General features: G+C 53.4%; 1 protein-coding gene across 21 annotated transcripts in view; it reads right to left on the reverse strand.

The window, feature by feature from the left end:
• Positions 1-15,488, reverse strand: part of NCOR2 (nuclear receptor corepressor 2) — a 226,570-nt gene that overhangs the window by 15,976 nt on the left and 195,106 nt on the right. For all 21 annotated transcript variants that reach the window (XM_059863546.1, XM_059863545.1, XM_059863534.1 and 18 more), the window contains 11 exons: positions 15,057-15,177; positions 13,918-14,155; positions 9,495-9,650; positions 8,934-9,073; positions 8,747-8,852; positions 7,983-8,087; positions 7,023-7,126; positions 4,479-4,629; positions 1,873-2,025; positions 1,397-1,483; positions 672-946 (listed from right to left, as the gene is read on the reverse strand). In XM_059863546.1, the coding sequence (XP_059719529.1) occupies positions 672-946; positions 1,397-1,483; positions 1,873-2,025; positions 4,479-4,629; positions 7,023-7,126; positions 7,983-8,087; positions 8,747-8,852; positions 8,934-9,073; positions 9,495-9,650; positions 13,918-14,155; positions 15,057-15,177 (1,636 nt within the window). The remainder of the gene's footprint in view (positions 1-671; positions 947-1,396; positions 1,484-1,872; positions 2,026-4,478; positions 4,630-7,022; positions 7,127-7,982; positions 8,088-8,746; positions 8,853-8,933; positions 9,074-9,494; positions 9,651-13,917; positions 14,156-15,056; positions 15,178-15,488) is intronic.

The following is a 15,488-nucleotide window of genomic DNA, read 5'->3' on the forward strand; positions in this document are numbered from 1 at the left end:
CAAGGTTTTCTCAGTCAAACAGCCAACAGCCGTCGGCAGAGCAGAGATAACCACTCGGCACAGGGCAGGGTGGAGGGCCCATCTTGCATGTCTTGCTGTGCTCCAACAAGATGATGATGAGTCACTGCCGAAGGCTGGCTGTGCCCATCACGCCTCTCTCCTACACACACTGTGAAATGGGACAGGACTGCAAGGTGCCATGGGAACCCTGCAAATATTTGCAGGCCAACAGGAGAAATCATGCCGTGTTTCATCCGAACTACTGGCCCTGCTGGGTTGCCACTTCCCCATGAAGGGAGGAGACCAAGTTTATGTGCACCCAAAGTCACAAATGCTGAGGGCACAGAGTTGACTCTGTCCCTAGAAAAGATGCAAATGTGTCCCCTTTTCTTTACACATCTAGATGGACCATTGCTTTCTTAATGCCCTAGGGGTTCCCTGGGCTTTGTATTTATCTGCAGAAAAAGATTATAGGATGGTTTGGATTGGAAGGGATCCCTTCAAAGGATGGGGCAGGACAATCTGTACCTAAGCAGAGCGTCAGTTCTTACCAGTGATGCAACACAAAGCTGTCTCTGCTCTCCTTTTACCTTGGGAATGGCTCCCAGGATCTGTGCAAGGGCAGCAGTCTGAGCAGGACTGATCTCGTCTGCTGTTCACTCCATACTCACCTGCGTGATGGAACCTTCCTTCAGAGGTCTGGTCAGAGAGATGTCTGGTGTCCGTCTCAGCTCCTCCCGGGGGATCTCATGGATTGATCTTCCCGCTTCTTTCACCGTGGCTACCAGGTCTTCATGGGCTGATTTCATTTTCAGAGGAGTCAGATCATGAGATCTGACCTTGTAGGCATCAGATAAGTCCCTTGGTGGAGTGTTTTCCCTCTTGAGCTGTTTGGCTTCTCTTCTGAGGTAGTCCTCATGGGCCTCCACATAGGACCGAGGTATTCCTGCAACCCCCAAGCAGATAATGGATGCAGAGAGTGACTCCCCAGGCAGACCCCAGATTCCCAGTCCCCATGGAGATACTCTCTTCTAGGGGGTCTCTAGTTAACACATGTAACTCAGGGACACAACTGAGCCCCCAGAGCAGCTACACCACTAATGCAGCTAGTCCACCTCACATCTACCACCACCTTCTGCATCTATTTCACACTAATTTCAACCTGCTTCGTGCGAATCACTGACAATTTTGTCCCTGACTTTGGCAGAATTTAGGTCGGTAGAAGTTGAGCAAGACTGAAAATTTCTCTGAGCACAAAGCAGGGGCTGCAAAGATCTGCAGCTGGACCTTGACGTGCCCATCCTTGCTTCCTCCTGTCCCATCCTGATGATGAGAAGGGGCCATGCACGTGGGATGCTTCCCCTGCCCATGCCCATCTTGTGCTCCCAGGTGTTACCTTGCGTAATCGAGCCTCGCATGTGATGCTGCTCCTTTAGGTTATGGGGACTGTGTCGGTCTGGAGGGATCGCTCGACCCATGAGACCTAGAAGAGATCCAAGAGGGAAAGTCAGGCTGCGACACAGCAATTAATTTACAATGAATACATGACAGTGTTACCAGGGATGCCTGGGACAACAAGGATAAATACCAACAATTTCTAAATTATTTCTTTTTTCCTTTTTTTAAATGTGCCTTTTTTTTTTTTTTTTTTTGGTATTCCTGGAGCTGGTCTGTCAGGACAGACACTCAAGGCAAACAGGCCAGTCTACATTCTGTCTTTTTCCCATGCTGGTCAGATGCTGTCCTGTTGGGATACCAGCTAACCACTGCCAGAACATTGGCACAGGAAGATGCCCCATATAGACAGGAGACAAGATGAGATCTCCACAGGTCAGTAACATAACCCAGGTGAAAGGTTTCATGCAGACCCACCTTCAATGCTGGTAGATAAGGTATCACGGGCTGATAAGCCCCGGCTGATCCTCCCCTCCATCATGTCATAGGTCCGCTTAGTTCCTGTGGTCTCATGGGAAGCTCCCGAGCTCCTGCTGTCTTCTTTGGGACACTGAGAAGCAGCAACTCCACCTGCAGGGGGGAACACCAAGAGGCATGGAAAGTCAGCGTGGGCCAAGAGAGGGTGTTTACTGCTGTTTGTGTGCGTTGCTGAGGGGTCAGATCTCATCCCAGCATCAGCTGCCGCTATGCGGTGCCAGAAACATCGCACGGGATCGGCTTCCAGGAAATTCAGCTGGTGTTCTCTCCCCTCCCTGCCTGCCTCAGACTCCAGATCTGTGCCTCCCTCTTGGGTAGGAGCATCCACCCAGTCGTGTTCCTTTCCCTCCCTCCCTGGTGGGCCCATCCCGTAGGCAGCAGGACAGCCCTGCCCAGTGGGAGCAGCTGCAGTTCCACTGAACTTGACTCTTTGGGTCTGGGGAGTTTTGGTTTTTTTCCTTGTTTGTTTTGATTTTTGCTAGACACCTACTGTTTGGGATCTTGGCCAGCCTTAACATCTGCCGAGACACTCCCTGGGTGAGAAAATCAAGGAAAACGGAGGAGAAGTGAAGCTGAGAATGATTCCTTTGAAACAGCACTGAGCACACATAGGAGCTGGGAGAGATGGTGCAAAGCAGAACCAATGGAGTGAGTGATAGGGTAAGGAGAGACCACTGACTGCCCCCTGATCCAAACCTGGAGCAGGATCCCTGTGAACAGGCAGTGGAGATCTGTCCTGAGCTACAGCCCCACCACCAGCACAGCCCTGCCCGTGCCAGGCAGCATCAGGCCCACCACAGGCAATGGGCACCCATCATGTGCAGCGAGCTCTGAATTCAGCAGCTTCTGATCCAGCTGAATGCCTTGGGTTCATGCCATGAGCTCCAAACAGGATGTCAGCTAGGAGAGACAAACGCCTCTGCCCATCATCCCTGGCCAGGCTGCCCTTGCCAAGGATTGCCAGTGCACTAATCCTCCTCTTTGTGGGTAGAGAAGGTGGTTGTACAGTTAGAGAAAGCAGGGAAGTTAAAAACATTCATTCTACTGTGGACAATCAGGAACAAAACTCCTCCTTGGCAAAACCAGTAATTAATAAAATGGGATTATTACAACTTCACACCCACTGTTGGTTTCCGCAATCAGCACCCACTCAATCCACAAAGTGTTTGGGGCTGTGTGTGGGGAAACAAGAGGGGGTCCGTGCCTGAGCCTTTGCTTCAGCTCCATTTGACAGCAGAAATCCGGGGCTGACATTCAGAATCAGCCAAGCACCATGTGGGTGATGTGCCTGCACCCTGTCATCAAGGCACATCTGTTGCCACCAGCCCTTGTGCAGGAGGGGACGCGCTCCCAGGCACCCTTTGTGCCACCGGGAAGCAGGGGGAGGGCGTGAGGGAGAAGAGAGACTAAACAGAAAGAAAACCATTCCAAACCCACGTTCCTCGCCTTGCAGAAGCCATCAGCAATCATATGCAGGATGAGAATAACCAATCTAGCACAATTCAGCTCACACATGCTACAGGATCTCGTCTCATTACAGCTCTTTTATTTTAAGCACCCTCATGACACTAAAGAATTTGCAATTTTTTTTCTGCTTGCCAAAATTCATAATCACTAACAGTTTCAGTTTTCTTATTTAATTTTTTTTTTTAACTCTTCTGCTCCTGGGCTGCTCAGTCTCGCTGGGCTCTACAGGGGGAAGAAGAGAGGCAGGGCTGGCAAAGCTGCAGCAGCTCTTGGGATCACTTGGGATGTGATAAATGCTACCAAGCATGTAAAAGGCTGCTGGGGAGAGGAAGGAATTAATTCCTCATCTGTGTCCATGGGGGGTAGTGTGAGAGGTGACACAGGCTGCAGCCAGGGAGACTTGGGCTGACACAAACAACAGGGGAGAGTTTGGTCTGCAGCTCTCCCTCATTCCTGGAGTGGGATCTCAGCTCTGGGCATGGGCAGCCCTCACTGCCAGGAGCACTCCCCATCTCTCCCTGATGGTGCTATTTCTGAGATCAGCCTTGTTCAACCCCCAGCCCAGGCAGAGGTGATTAAAATAGCTTCTTGCACAAACAAGTCCTGAAACACTTCCTGAGTCCTCCCTGGTCCAAGCCTTGCCAACTGTCCCAAAGGGCATCCAGTCAAGTCCTCCTTGATGACATTTCTTATCTGGGCTAGAGTTGACAGTGGACCAGGGGGACATGTTGTGAGCCAGTTTTCATGTGGCAGGCACAGCACAGAGCCCTGTCCTGAAAGGTCCCTGCGGTCCCAGGACACACACAAAGGTGACAACAGCTGGAGCTTGTCCCCATGGCCTGACCTGAACCCTCTGCCTCCAGCCCTGGATAAGACAAGCCAGTCTGTGATGAAAGGAGCTGCCTGCACTTGTGGCCATGAGGAAAGGGAATTCTGTGGGACACAAAGCCTGCAGCACTGCCCACGGGGCTGGCCTGTTATACTTCATCAGCCTTTCCTCAAATAGCTCCCAAGTCCCAGCCACAGTGGCACAAACCCCTGGCACCTGCCCTAAAAAGGCAGAGAGGATCAGGACTTACCCTCGTAGGACAGCACGTGGCCTTTCTTCCCTTCGTAGATGACATGTCCTTTGGGCACGGCATCCTCCCTCGCCTTCTCTGCTCTGCTGGGGCTGTCTTCTCCGATTATCCTGGTAATGGTTCCTTTGTACAGCACTTCTGCCGGGGTGCCCTTGGAAAGCCACCAAGATCCATATTTAACAGTGTCACAACCAATTAAGCAAACGCCGTGCGGGGACAGGCTGTTCCTCGCGGGAAGCTGAGCGCAGGGAGCACACCCGGCCTCCGCTTCCTGGCGCAGCCAACAGCGAGGGACTTGCAGCTTAATTATTGATGAGAATGATAACGAGCAGCAGTAAAAAGGTACGTGATCTGTGTGAGGCTGCTGGGAAGAGGCAGGGGATGAGGAGAGCACAGACCTCCAAAACAGCAACTCTCACCCTGTGTGTTTTGAAGTGAGCTGCCTGGCCTGCTCCCTCTCCCCAGGTTTGGGGGATAGGGCTGGTGCTCCCCTGAGGACACCTTAGTGACAGCAGGCACTGCTCCAGCATTAGCTTTTTCCCTGCAGCCTGCTTCCCCAGCTTGGCACGGGAGCCACAGAGATGTCCTGCCCACCCAGGCACATCTGCTGGCAGCAGTGTGACCTTCAGTGAGCTGCCTGCGTGCGGGAGCTGTGGCTGGCAGTGCGCCCGGGCGAGACGGCAGCGACAACAAAACCGGTCCTGCAGCAGGTTGGGGAGCAGAGCCTGCCTCAGCTCTCCAACAGGAACAGCAGCAGGCTCCCACATACACCAGTGTGAACTGAAACCTCTCCTTCACCACAAGCAGACACAGCTTACAGCACCTGCCCCCCGAATCCCCTTCAAAACACACAGAGCTGGGTGTCCCTGAGGAGTCGCTGGTGATTAACACCCTTCTGCCACTGTACCCTGTCACTGCCAGCTGGGAACAGCCACCATGGGGTGACAGCTCCCCTTCCCCATCTCTGGGAAGGCACAGTGATGCTGTCAGAGTGACACTCCTGACTGACACCCGCCTACTCAGCTCATTTAACCCCAGCAAGCCCTGGGACTGATGCCTGGGGGAAGCCTCGGGATGCAATGGCCCTGCCAGATTTGCTGGTGCTTCCAGGTTGTGCCCCTCAGGCTCTTTCCCCACCCCTGCCTGGGGGTGCCCCTGCTCTCTACCAAGCCCTCAGAACAGCAGCAGTCCCCAAAAGCCAGGGCATACCAGCACGTGGGTTCAGTGCTCTGGTCACCCACCCCTGCAGTGCATCTGGGCACCTGTAATGGCTCTCCCAGCCCCAGGTAAGGCACCTCCCTTCCACAGATGTGCTCAGAGGGGATGTGAAAGCAAGTGATGACAGATGGCTTCAGAGCAGAGAGCATATATTCAAGATCTGCTTCCTGTGAACCGGATGACTCATCTGAGATCAAGTATCAGCTCTGGTACCAGGAGCTGCTGCCAGAACAAGGGGCTCCTTCTCCCCAGCAGGAGCAGAGGGATGCAGGCTGCTGGGCCAGCAGGAGAGCCAGGCAATGCCCTGGGTCTGGCCCTGGTACCTTAATCCCCAGCCAAACAAAGGAATCTGGATGGATTCATTAACTGGATGCAAAACAGTGTCTCAAAAACTCTGCTGATCTCCTCAACTGGCACATGGTACTCAAGGTCCTTCACGCCCACCCATTGCTGCCCACAGCTGCTGCAGGAGCATCTGAGAGGATGGAGCAAGTGTTTGCTCTGATGGGTTATTTACAGCCCCTGAGCCCCCACTCCTGGCAGGTGCTGGACACAGGGCACCAGGCAAGCCAAGCCTTTGCTCTGGGCCAGGATTCAGGATCAGGTCCCCAGGGCCAAAGTGAACATGGTCATCCTCCTTGAAGAAGGCAGGCAAAAATTAGAGCCTGAATGTCTTAAATATCTGAATGATGGCCAGATAAAATCCCCATGGGAAACAGATTTTTTTTTTTAATGTTCTCTGCTCTGTTACCAGATGAGCAATAACTCACACTGCAAGAAACTATCGCCCGCTTGCCAGCTGCTCTTCTGAAGATGGATGGTGGAGATTAAGGCCAAAGTATCTTCCTGCTGAAGAGCCTTTGGGCAGGACCCCCAGCACAGCATGCTCAGCCCTGGCAGGAGCTCTTGCTACCTTACCTGCCCCTCACAGCCTCCTCCCTCCTCCACCTGGCCTGGGCCCTCCACCCATCTCCTTTGCTCTGCTCACTTTCTTGCCCTGACAAGACGATTGTGCCAGAGCTATTTACAGCTGCTTTTGCCTCTGTTCTTTACAGCTCCAAAAGGCAAAGCTGGGTTTAAAGGTGTTGCAAGGCTGCACTGCTGTTTGTTGGGCTCTGCACTTCTGCAGTCTTCACTCATGGGACGCTGCTGGTGCCATCCCAAGTGGGGGCTGCTTGCAGACCTCTCTGAGGGGCTCCACGGGGTGGGAGCATCACAGAGCTGCTGCACAGCTCCTGCACACCCAGTGTGCCCCACAAACCCCAGTGCCCATGTCCAGCACCACATGCTGCAGCTGCCAGCACCCAGGGGTGACAAGGGACTCACGTGTGTGATGGAGCCTCGGTAGGTGATGGGTGACTCCGGAGGGGGTCTGGACGTGGGTGTTCCTTTGGTGATGCTTCCTCCCGAGGCAGAGCTGAGAGAAGTACCTGTAGGACACAAAAACTGTGAGCTGGGGGCTGGATTTGCTGTGCAGCACAGCACCCGTGGGGCTGAGACTACTGAGTGCAGGATTTGACCCAGTCTCTGTGGTACTGGAGGGGACACCCTCCAAGAGCTGTCAGTGTTCAAGCCCAAACCTTGCAGAACTCTTTGTGCCAAGTCTCTTGAGAAACCCATCCCTGTGAGTGCAGGGTGGAGAGGAGGTAAAATATAGGTCTTTTGAGGCTATCAGCTCCCTGCTGTCTTTGTGGAGGTGCTGGGCAGATTTATGAGCCTGGGAGAAAGCACAGCCTGGCTCAGCCTCTCCTGATGTGATCAGAGCAGATCTGTGGTGAGATGCAGCTCAGGGTGGCTTGAGTTCATTCACACAGATCTGTCCTGGGTTGGAGCCAGCCCACAGCACTCAGGCTCCTGACTTGTCTTACTGGGGGGTTCACAAACCAGAAACCTCTGCATTTATTTTCTTCTGCCTAGTTAATGGGGAAAGAAACTCACCAGGGTTGTATTTAACCAAAATGGGGTCCCTGACCAGCTGTAGCAGCAACAATGAAGAGCATGAAAATACCAATTAATGTAATTTAAACAGGTCTTGCTTTGTCTTAAGCAACAGATTTTCAGGTGCCCCTTGTACACAAAACCTCCACCAGAATCAACACTTGAGGCCCTGATTTGGGGAGGTAGAGAAAAGGGGCAAACAGACCCCTTTGGCTGGGCACAATTCCAGAAGTCAAACCTGAGATCACTGGGCACAGCTGCAGCCAGTGTGGCATCCACCAGGCTTGGCAGTGCGAGCATCCCTCCCTCCCACAGCTGGGGCACGTGCCCCCCACTCCGTGTCCTCACCCCGCAGGATGGAGCCCTCCTGGGATGGCTGCAGAACCAGACTTTCTGGCTGGCTGGCCTGGCTTCTAGGAGAAAGTTGTTCCTGCTTTACTCCAGGAAAAGGCACTGGAAAACATTAACCAGGTATCAGCATAGGTGCAGGACATGGGGCCACAGCCCTTGGCTGTGCCAGCCTGGAGGCAGCACCTTCTTGGCACCTTTGCCATGCCCAACTCTTTGGGATGGGCTTCCCCAGGGTGGTGAATGCACAAATGCCATCGAGCAAAGCCAGATCCTTCACCCTGGCACTGCCCACACCAGGACCAGAGCTGACACTGAAAACTCTGTGCTGGTTTATAACAGTGACAAACTGAGCTCATATCCCTCCTCCCCAGGCTTGATCCCTCACCCATTCCCTCCTGCTGTTAAGAAGAGCTTTCAAATCTGCAGACTAAACACTTTCTTTGTTCACTTCAGGCCATTTACTCTTTATCCTACCAGCCTGGGGAGCAACAATATATTTCCTTCCTTCGATCACAGTATTACCTGAAGGGTATTTATAGGCTGGGAAGCGTCCCTGACCGAGTTGTTGCTTTCCTATACTGCACAAATTTAGCTCCCTGTGTCTCTGCTCCCCTGATGGACTAAGCCTTTCATCCTCTTAGCAGTTCTCTCTGTGCTCCCTTGCTGTGCCCTGTGCTCCTCCTTTCCCCTAGGCTCCTGGCAAGCTCACTCCCTCCTGCTCTCAGAACACATGAAAAACAACTCATCTCCCAGTTCCTTACCCAGTTTCTTGGGATCCATGGTCAGCGGCAGGCCCATGGTGATGGAACCGACAGGGACCTTGGCGTGCTCGGGGCTGTAGGGTGTGTGGAGCTGGATGGGCATTCCCTGTGGGGCAAGAGGAGAGGTCAGGAGCAACTGATGGTCCCTGAGAGGCATCTCCACCTCTCACACCTATCAATGCCCTACCTGGGAAATGGATCCGACGGATCTCTCCAGCACGGAGGGGTGCTTGGTGGAGGAGATGAGGGGAGGAGGGTTGGAGATGCTGGCTAGTCTCTGCAGCCCTGAGCGAGAGCTCTCATGCAGGTTTAGTGGGATGGGGTGTCCTGTGAGGAGAACACAAATGTCAGTGAGACCAAGGGCAGGCAGAGCAGCTGCAGCATCAGGGAGCAAAGGGGCACGGGAGGGAGCAGGGGCTGGGAGCAGTGACCTGGCTGGCTGTGAGCCTGCACGAGCTCCAAGTCACACAGTCATTTTGGAAAGGACTGGAATAGTTTAAATTACTGCTTTGTCCCCTCTGCAGCCAGAGGATGAGCTGCCCTCCAGCCAGAGAGGGATAAAACCTGTCAGACTCTGCACCCACACTGCTCTGTGACAAACCACATCCCTACACCTGCCCCAGGCAGAGTTGGGAGACACACCTGACCACCCTGGGACCTTTAAAGTGCCCAACCTGTGATAATGGCTGTAAGCACAGCCTCTGGGCAGGGGAGGGCACATGCCACACAGCCAGAGGGTTCTACTTGCCTGGAGGGTTATACTGGAACAAGTGGGGCTCCGTCTGGGGAGAAGTTTTGATCACATCCCGGGGGTAGGACAGAACAGGGGGCCAGCATGAGGCAGCCACTGACTCGGCACTCAGCTTCTGAACCTCTGCAATGGCTGAGAAATGCACGGACTTCTCTGCAAGGGACACAGAAAGAAACTGCGTGGTCAGTGGCCAACATGAGTGAGGGGTCCCTGTGAGCATGGCAGGGAAGCAAGAGCCAGCTCTAAGCACAGGAGATGGCTTCAATTCAGTCCAACTTGGCCATGAGGTGAGGCTGAACTCTCCAACCAAGCTAAAAAGAAAAAGCTCAGTGTCACTGCCTAGATTTGACAGCATTTCTTTTACTCAGATTTGAAGTTCAGTGGGATGTCTGTGTTGGTGACTCTGCTGGTGCTCACTGCCCACAGGAAGCTCCATGGACCTGGTGCCATCCCACCTCACCCAGGAGAGATGGCATTTGACATGCAGAGTCCAGCTCCTTGCCAGGACTTGGCCATTAGTGAATTGCTCCTGGCAGCTCCTGCCTGTGCCCACAGCTCCACATCATCCCAGCATGGCAGGGCTGGAGGATTAATGATGATGCTGCCAAATCCTTCCCTGAGGTTAAAGCCAAGAAAAAGCAGTGTTGGCATCCCTCTGGAGCATGGGGGACATCCAGAGGGTACCAGCTTGCTGGTGACTACACTGTGGTGTGCAGCTTCCCAAAATTGCCTGGTTCCCATCCTGGATACCAGGCTGGGCTCATCCTGGCTATAAAAAGGCTGAAGGGAGGCCAAGGAGAGTTTAATGATGGAGGAGCTGTGCTGGGGACACCTGAACCCTGCCCTGTGCTGAAAGATGCTGAGGAAAAGAGAGGCTTTATCTGCACCAGCTCTATGCCAAGTGCATCCTCATGCTTGGCTAAGCAGACAGATGAGACAGCCTTTTCTGGATGGATTAGAGGTAGGTTTGGTAGGATTTGCTTGTAATCAATAAACACTTAATTTTGCACTGCCCTTCCTCCCCAGATCCACCTGTGTAACGTTTGCATTGACCAGAAATTAGAAACTGGGCAGTAAACAATAGCAGTCACAAATGAACCCAGCCTTTAACCATCAATTTTTGACAAAAATAGATGCTGAATCCTGCTAAGCCTAATAATAGGGCAAGTAGATTATCAGAGGCCCAATTTAATGAGGCTTTACTACATTATTGTTATTAATGCTCAGTGTACTCAGAAGCTGGGAGATGATTCTTGTCTGCTTCAGTGAGAGAAGAAATCCATTCTGGGCACACAGAGGTGTGCAGGCACTCGCACCTCTGCAGCCTGGTGGGACCAGACCTTGGCTGTGGCCTCTTCCATCCCCGTGTAGGATCCCAGAGAGGATCCCTTCATCCTGCCAATAAAGGGGAATCCAGGCACATCCTCCTGACTGATGGAGAGTCTCTGGCACACCCACACTCCCTGATCTTCTCCCCTTCAGCTCGGCCCCATTCAGCTCTGCTGGTGTGGGGGCAAACAGCGCTGGGATCTCCCAGCTGAAGACGCTCCCTGAAGCCAAGGCACTGTCAGCCAAGGCTGAGTGCACCCTGGATGGCTCTCGGAGAGCCTCGTCCTCCTCCCCTCCCCGTGGGAGCCGTCCCCTCCCCTGCGAGCCTCTCCAGCCTGTGAAATGTGGCCAGTTCCTAATTGCCCCCGCATTAGAGGGTGGCTATAACTCAGCCAGCTTTTGATAAAATAGCACTTACACGGGGAAGAGAGAGTTCCTATTACCGTTTATCAAGTCCCTGGAATGGGAGCGAAGGAGTCAGAGTTTATATGATCCGTCATCCAAATTAATGCTCTTGGCTCCCCATCGCCTACAGAGGCCAAATGAAACACAACTAAATCAACACAAAACACACTGCTGGCGCTCCACTGCCAGTGATAACCAAAGATATGCCCGACAGCAACTCGGCACTGGGCAAAGGGATCCGTCTGCCTGTCGGTGAGATCCAGGCAGGGCTGCCTGCCTCTGCCCAGCCCCGTGATGAGCAGCTCCTCTTGGAAGGCCAAGCAGGGCTCAGGAAGGTATGGCTGGCTGGCCACCCTCCAAGCTGATAGAGCCCCAGCCAGCGGCTGCGAGGCAGCCAACGCCTGGGCCAGGATGTGTGCAAGACTTGGCTTTGAAGCGCATCCAAAGCGGTGAGAAGGATGTTGATCTCCGGAGCGGCCGCAGGAGTTCCAGCTCTCTTATCAAGCCAGGGAGGAACAGGAGTACCTGCTCTGGTGGAGTCAGCCGCTTGCTGAGAGGTGGCACAGGGCTGCTTTCCAGAGGGCTCTGCAGGCTGTGCTGGACTCTCGCATTTAACTCCAAGCCATGTGGCAGCACGATGTCTGCAGTCTGGATGCTTGCCACTTCACTGGGATGGCTTGGAGAGCAGGGGAGGGAAGGGATGCACACAGATCTGCCAGGAATATCTGGCTATCTCCCTTCTAACCCCTGACCCACAGCCAGGACACGTTCCAAGAGGCAGAGACAGAACTGAGACAGTGCCTGAGTCCAAACTTGTACTGAAACCAGGGCTTTGGGAGAGTTGATTTCTCCCCGTGAGGTGACTTATCACAAACCTTCTGCTTTTCAGAAGGGACATGCATTCCCATCATTAACAGGGGAGACCAGCCTATGTCTCCCTGGGGTCCACACACATTCCAGACCCACAGTGGCACCCAGCACAGATGCACAGCCACACAGGGCTTGGAGAGCACGCAGCTGGAGCCCAAGACCTACTGAGATGTTTGCAGGGATATAGGGAGGCATAATTACTTTCATTAACATGAAATATTCAGAGCTGTACAGAGGAGAGAATAAAGTGCTTCATATCATTAGTGCTTCGCAGAGAACAAAGCAACAAAAGATCCACCTGGATAACAGATCCTTGTAGTTGATAATGGTGCCAGCAGGCCACAGAGTGGAGCGGGTGACTTCAACACCTAAAGCCTGCCTTGTACCTCATACCCACTCATCTGCCTCACCTCCTCATCCTCCTGAGGCCAGAAGGAAGCTGGAGCTGCAGCACTGGGACACAGGCAATGCAGAGCTCCAGGCAGGAGGGCTGGCAGTGGCACCCAGCTCACAAGGAAGCTGAGCAGTGCAGCATCAGAGCTGCACAGGATTACAGCACAGGAGATCAAACCTGATTACCTGCCACTGGGGAGGAAGAGCTGGAGGGGAACTGTTCCACCTGGGCAGCAAACAGGAGCACAGCAGGATAAGATCTACTGGAAATGGGACTTCACGGGTGGCAACACCACGACTTAGGGGAAACTCCCTTTCCTGCAAGGTGAGCAGTCACCTTCCTTGCTTATATGCAAAACATTCTGAAGGTGCGATGCACACATGGTGCTATTTTTTGTTTGAAAAAATTGTGGCCAAGTGCCAGCAAGGCAAGCAAATCCTTCTGTCCAAAGGAACATGACAGCTTGAGGAATAACTACCTGGCCTGGACACTGCAGAGCAGGCTGCTACAATCCTGGCTGCCCGAGGGTGAACTAGTGCAGTGATTTTCCAGCAAACATCACAGCCAAGTCTGGTGCCTCCTCAGTGCAGTCTTATCCACCCTTCTCTTCCATGCACAAGCAGGTGATTTTTGCAGCTGCACCCATTCCTGTTCAGGATCCAGCACTGGTGGACACTGTACCCACACAAGCCCAACTTCCCTGACTGTGCCGTTGGGGACAGCCTCTCATCTTCCTTAACAACTGAGCCACGGGCAAGCTCAAAGGGGGCAGGGACACAGACTTTGAACTGGAACAGGCTCTAACACTCAGATTAAAAACACATTTAGAGGATGGTTTCATCAGGACTTCCCGTCTCTCCTTAACCTTGATCCCCAGGTGCTCAAGCTAATAATGCTTCAGATGCTCTATGGTGGGAACCTCTGAATTGCTCATTAGGCAGCCAAACCACATCAGAGCTATTCCGGGGAGAAAGCACTGGGAATCTTTACAGGAACCTTTGGACTCCGAGTCACAGTATTAGCATTGATTTTAAATGAAATAATGGTCCCCGCTGTGCATTAAAAGCATTCTTTATAGAAAGCCAGCAAGGTAGAAAAGAGCCATTGTACCCAGAGCCTTGGCATGCCTCCAGGCCCCTCTGCTCTCTGGTGAATGGCAGATGCTAATAAAGGCAATCTTCACCTCCTTGGCGCTCCACACTGCCCGCCGTTTGCTGTGGGCTCAATGAGACATCATGTACTGTCTAATGAACATGGGAAATTAGCCATGCCTCTCTTGTCCTGCCTCAAGATGCTATTAAAGAGCTTTCAGGGGTCGAAACAAGCTTTCACCTACGAGGCGGAGAGCTGCTGGCTGCCTACAGCTGCACACCCCGGGTGCTCCGCGCGGATAAACGCGCAGCGACACGCACGCAGCCCTACCTTCCTTCTCTCCAACAGCAGGGCTCCGGCTCTTCCCCCTGGGACTGCTGCTGGGCTGCTGCTGCTCCTTCTCAGCCTGCTGCTGCTGGGACTGTGACAGCTTGCTCGGGGGCATGTCCTCGCGGGCAGACTCGTGGGCTTTTGTGATCTGCTGCTGGTAGAGAGCCAAGGCGTGGGGAGGCACCTGAGGCTTCGTGCTTCCACTCTGCAATACCCCCTCTGAGAAACCTTCGGAAATCTGCAAAGCAGTAAGAGCTGGTTACACTCATCATGTGCTGTTGACATCCGTAACAATCTTGAAGACATCAGGAGTTATGAGAAGCCCCTGCCCCACACTATCATGGCAAGTCTTAGCAGAGACCAAACAGGGCTTCAAAGCTCACTAGCCACAGGGGATTTAAAAAGCCCATGACAAAGAGTACCAGCTCTGTGCTGGGGATACTACAGGACAGAGTCAGTTTGTTCAAAATCTCTAATCTATAGTTACATGCTTGTAGCTTTTGCCAGAAGTAACATTACAGCAGCCATGTCTTAAGCTACAATATGGGAAACTGGAAGAGCATCAGAAATGAGTCCTCCCTGAGCATGCAAACCCCAAAGCAGGGATTTCCTCCCTGCCCACCCGGCATTGCTGCTCCTCCAGTGCTGACCCTGGAGATATCAGGATGCTTCTTCTCACAGCCCAAGCCACTCAGTACTTTCAATACATGGCTACTGAGCAGTCTAAAAGGGGGACCAAGCAAAACTCCTTGGGTGAGGAAGGTGATATCCTACAAGCACAAGATGAAGTGCAGGGCTGGGAAGGTGCACTCCTTCTTTTTAAAGCAATGGGAGGCAGCAGTCATGTGGCAGTAAGAAGCTTTTTCTGTCCAGACCTCCCACGATTTTCTGATAAAAGAGCTCAAGAGACATCCAAATGCTGCTGGCAGAGCTGCTCCAGCAGCTGGGAACACCCTCTCCACAAGGAGCACCTTGCCTGGCTGGGGGCTCGCACCGCCCAGGCACAGCTCTCTGTGGACCAGAGGCCATCCCCAGGGATGAGCACATCCTTGCAACCCTGACGCACACCACGGAGCCCAGAGTGTGCACAAGGCACAGGCTGTGCTCCCAGTCCCTGCCCTCTCCAGCAGGGTACTCACAATGGGAGGGATGGCAGCAGCTCTCTGCTTCAGCTGTTTCAGGTCCAGCGGCTTCTGCGGCGAGGAGTTGAGCCGGGCGTCACTGGTGGTGTTGAGCAGGCTGGGCCTGGGGGACAGCAACCTGGAACCAAAACAGGACATCAGCCATGGACAGGCTCCATGGCCCACAGCTCCCCCGCACCCTGCACCCCTGTTCTGGGCTGCCAAACCCCTGCTCTGTGCTGCCAAACCCAGAGGACATCCTCCGCATCAGAGAGGAGCGTGCTGGACCGCTGCTGGGAATCTGGGCTCAAAGACAACCTCCGTGGGACTACATGTTCAAACAAGACCCTTACGTCTGGCTCAAGAGGCTCTTGAGCCCACTTTCCCTCATCCCCATGCTATTTCTAGCAAATCTGCTCTTGTCCAGAATAAACCTGAGGGAAAATGGAC

This window comes from Haemorhous mexicanus, chromosome 19, assembly GCF_027477595.1.
Source record: "Haemorhous mexicanus isolate bHaeMex1 chromosome 19, bHaeMex1.pri, whole genome shotgun sequence".
Classification (NCBI taxonomy): Eukaryota; Metazoa; Chordata; class Aves; order Passeriformes; family Fringillidae; genus Haemorhous; species Haemorhous mexicanus.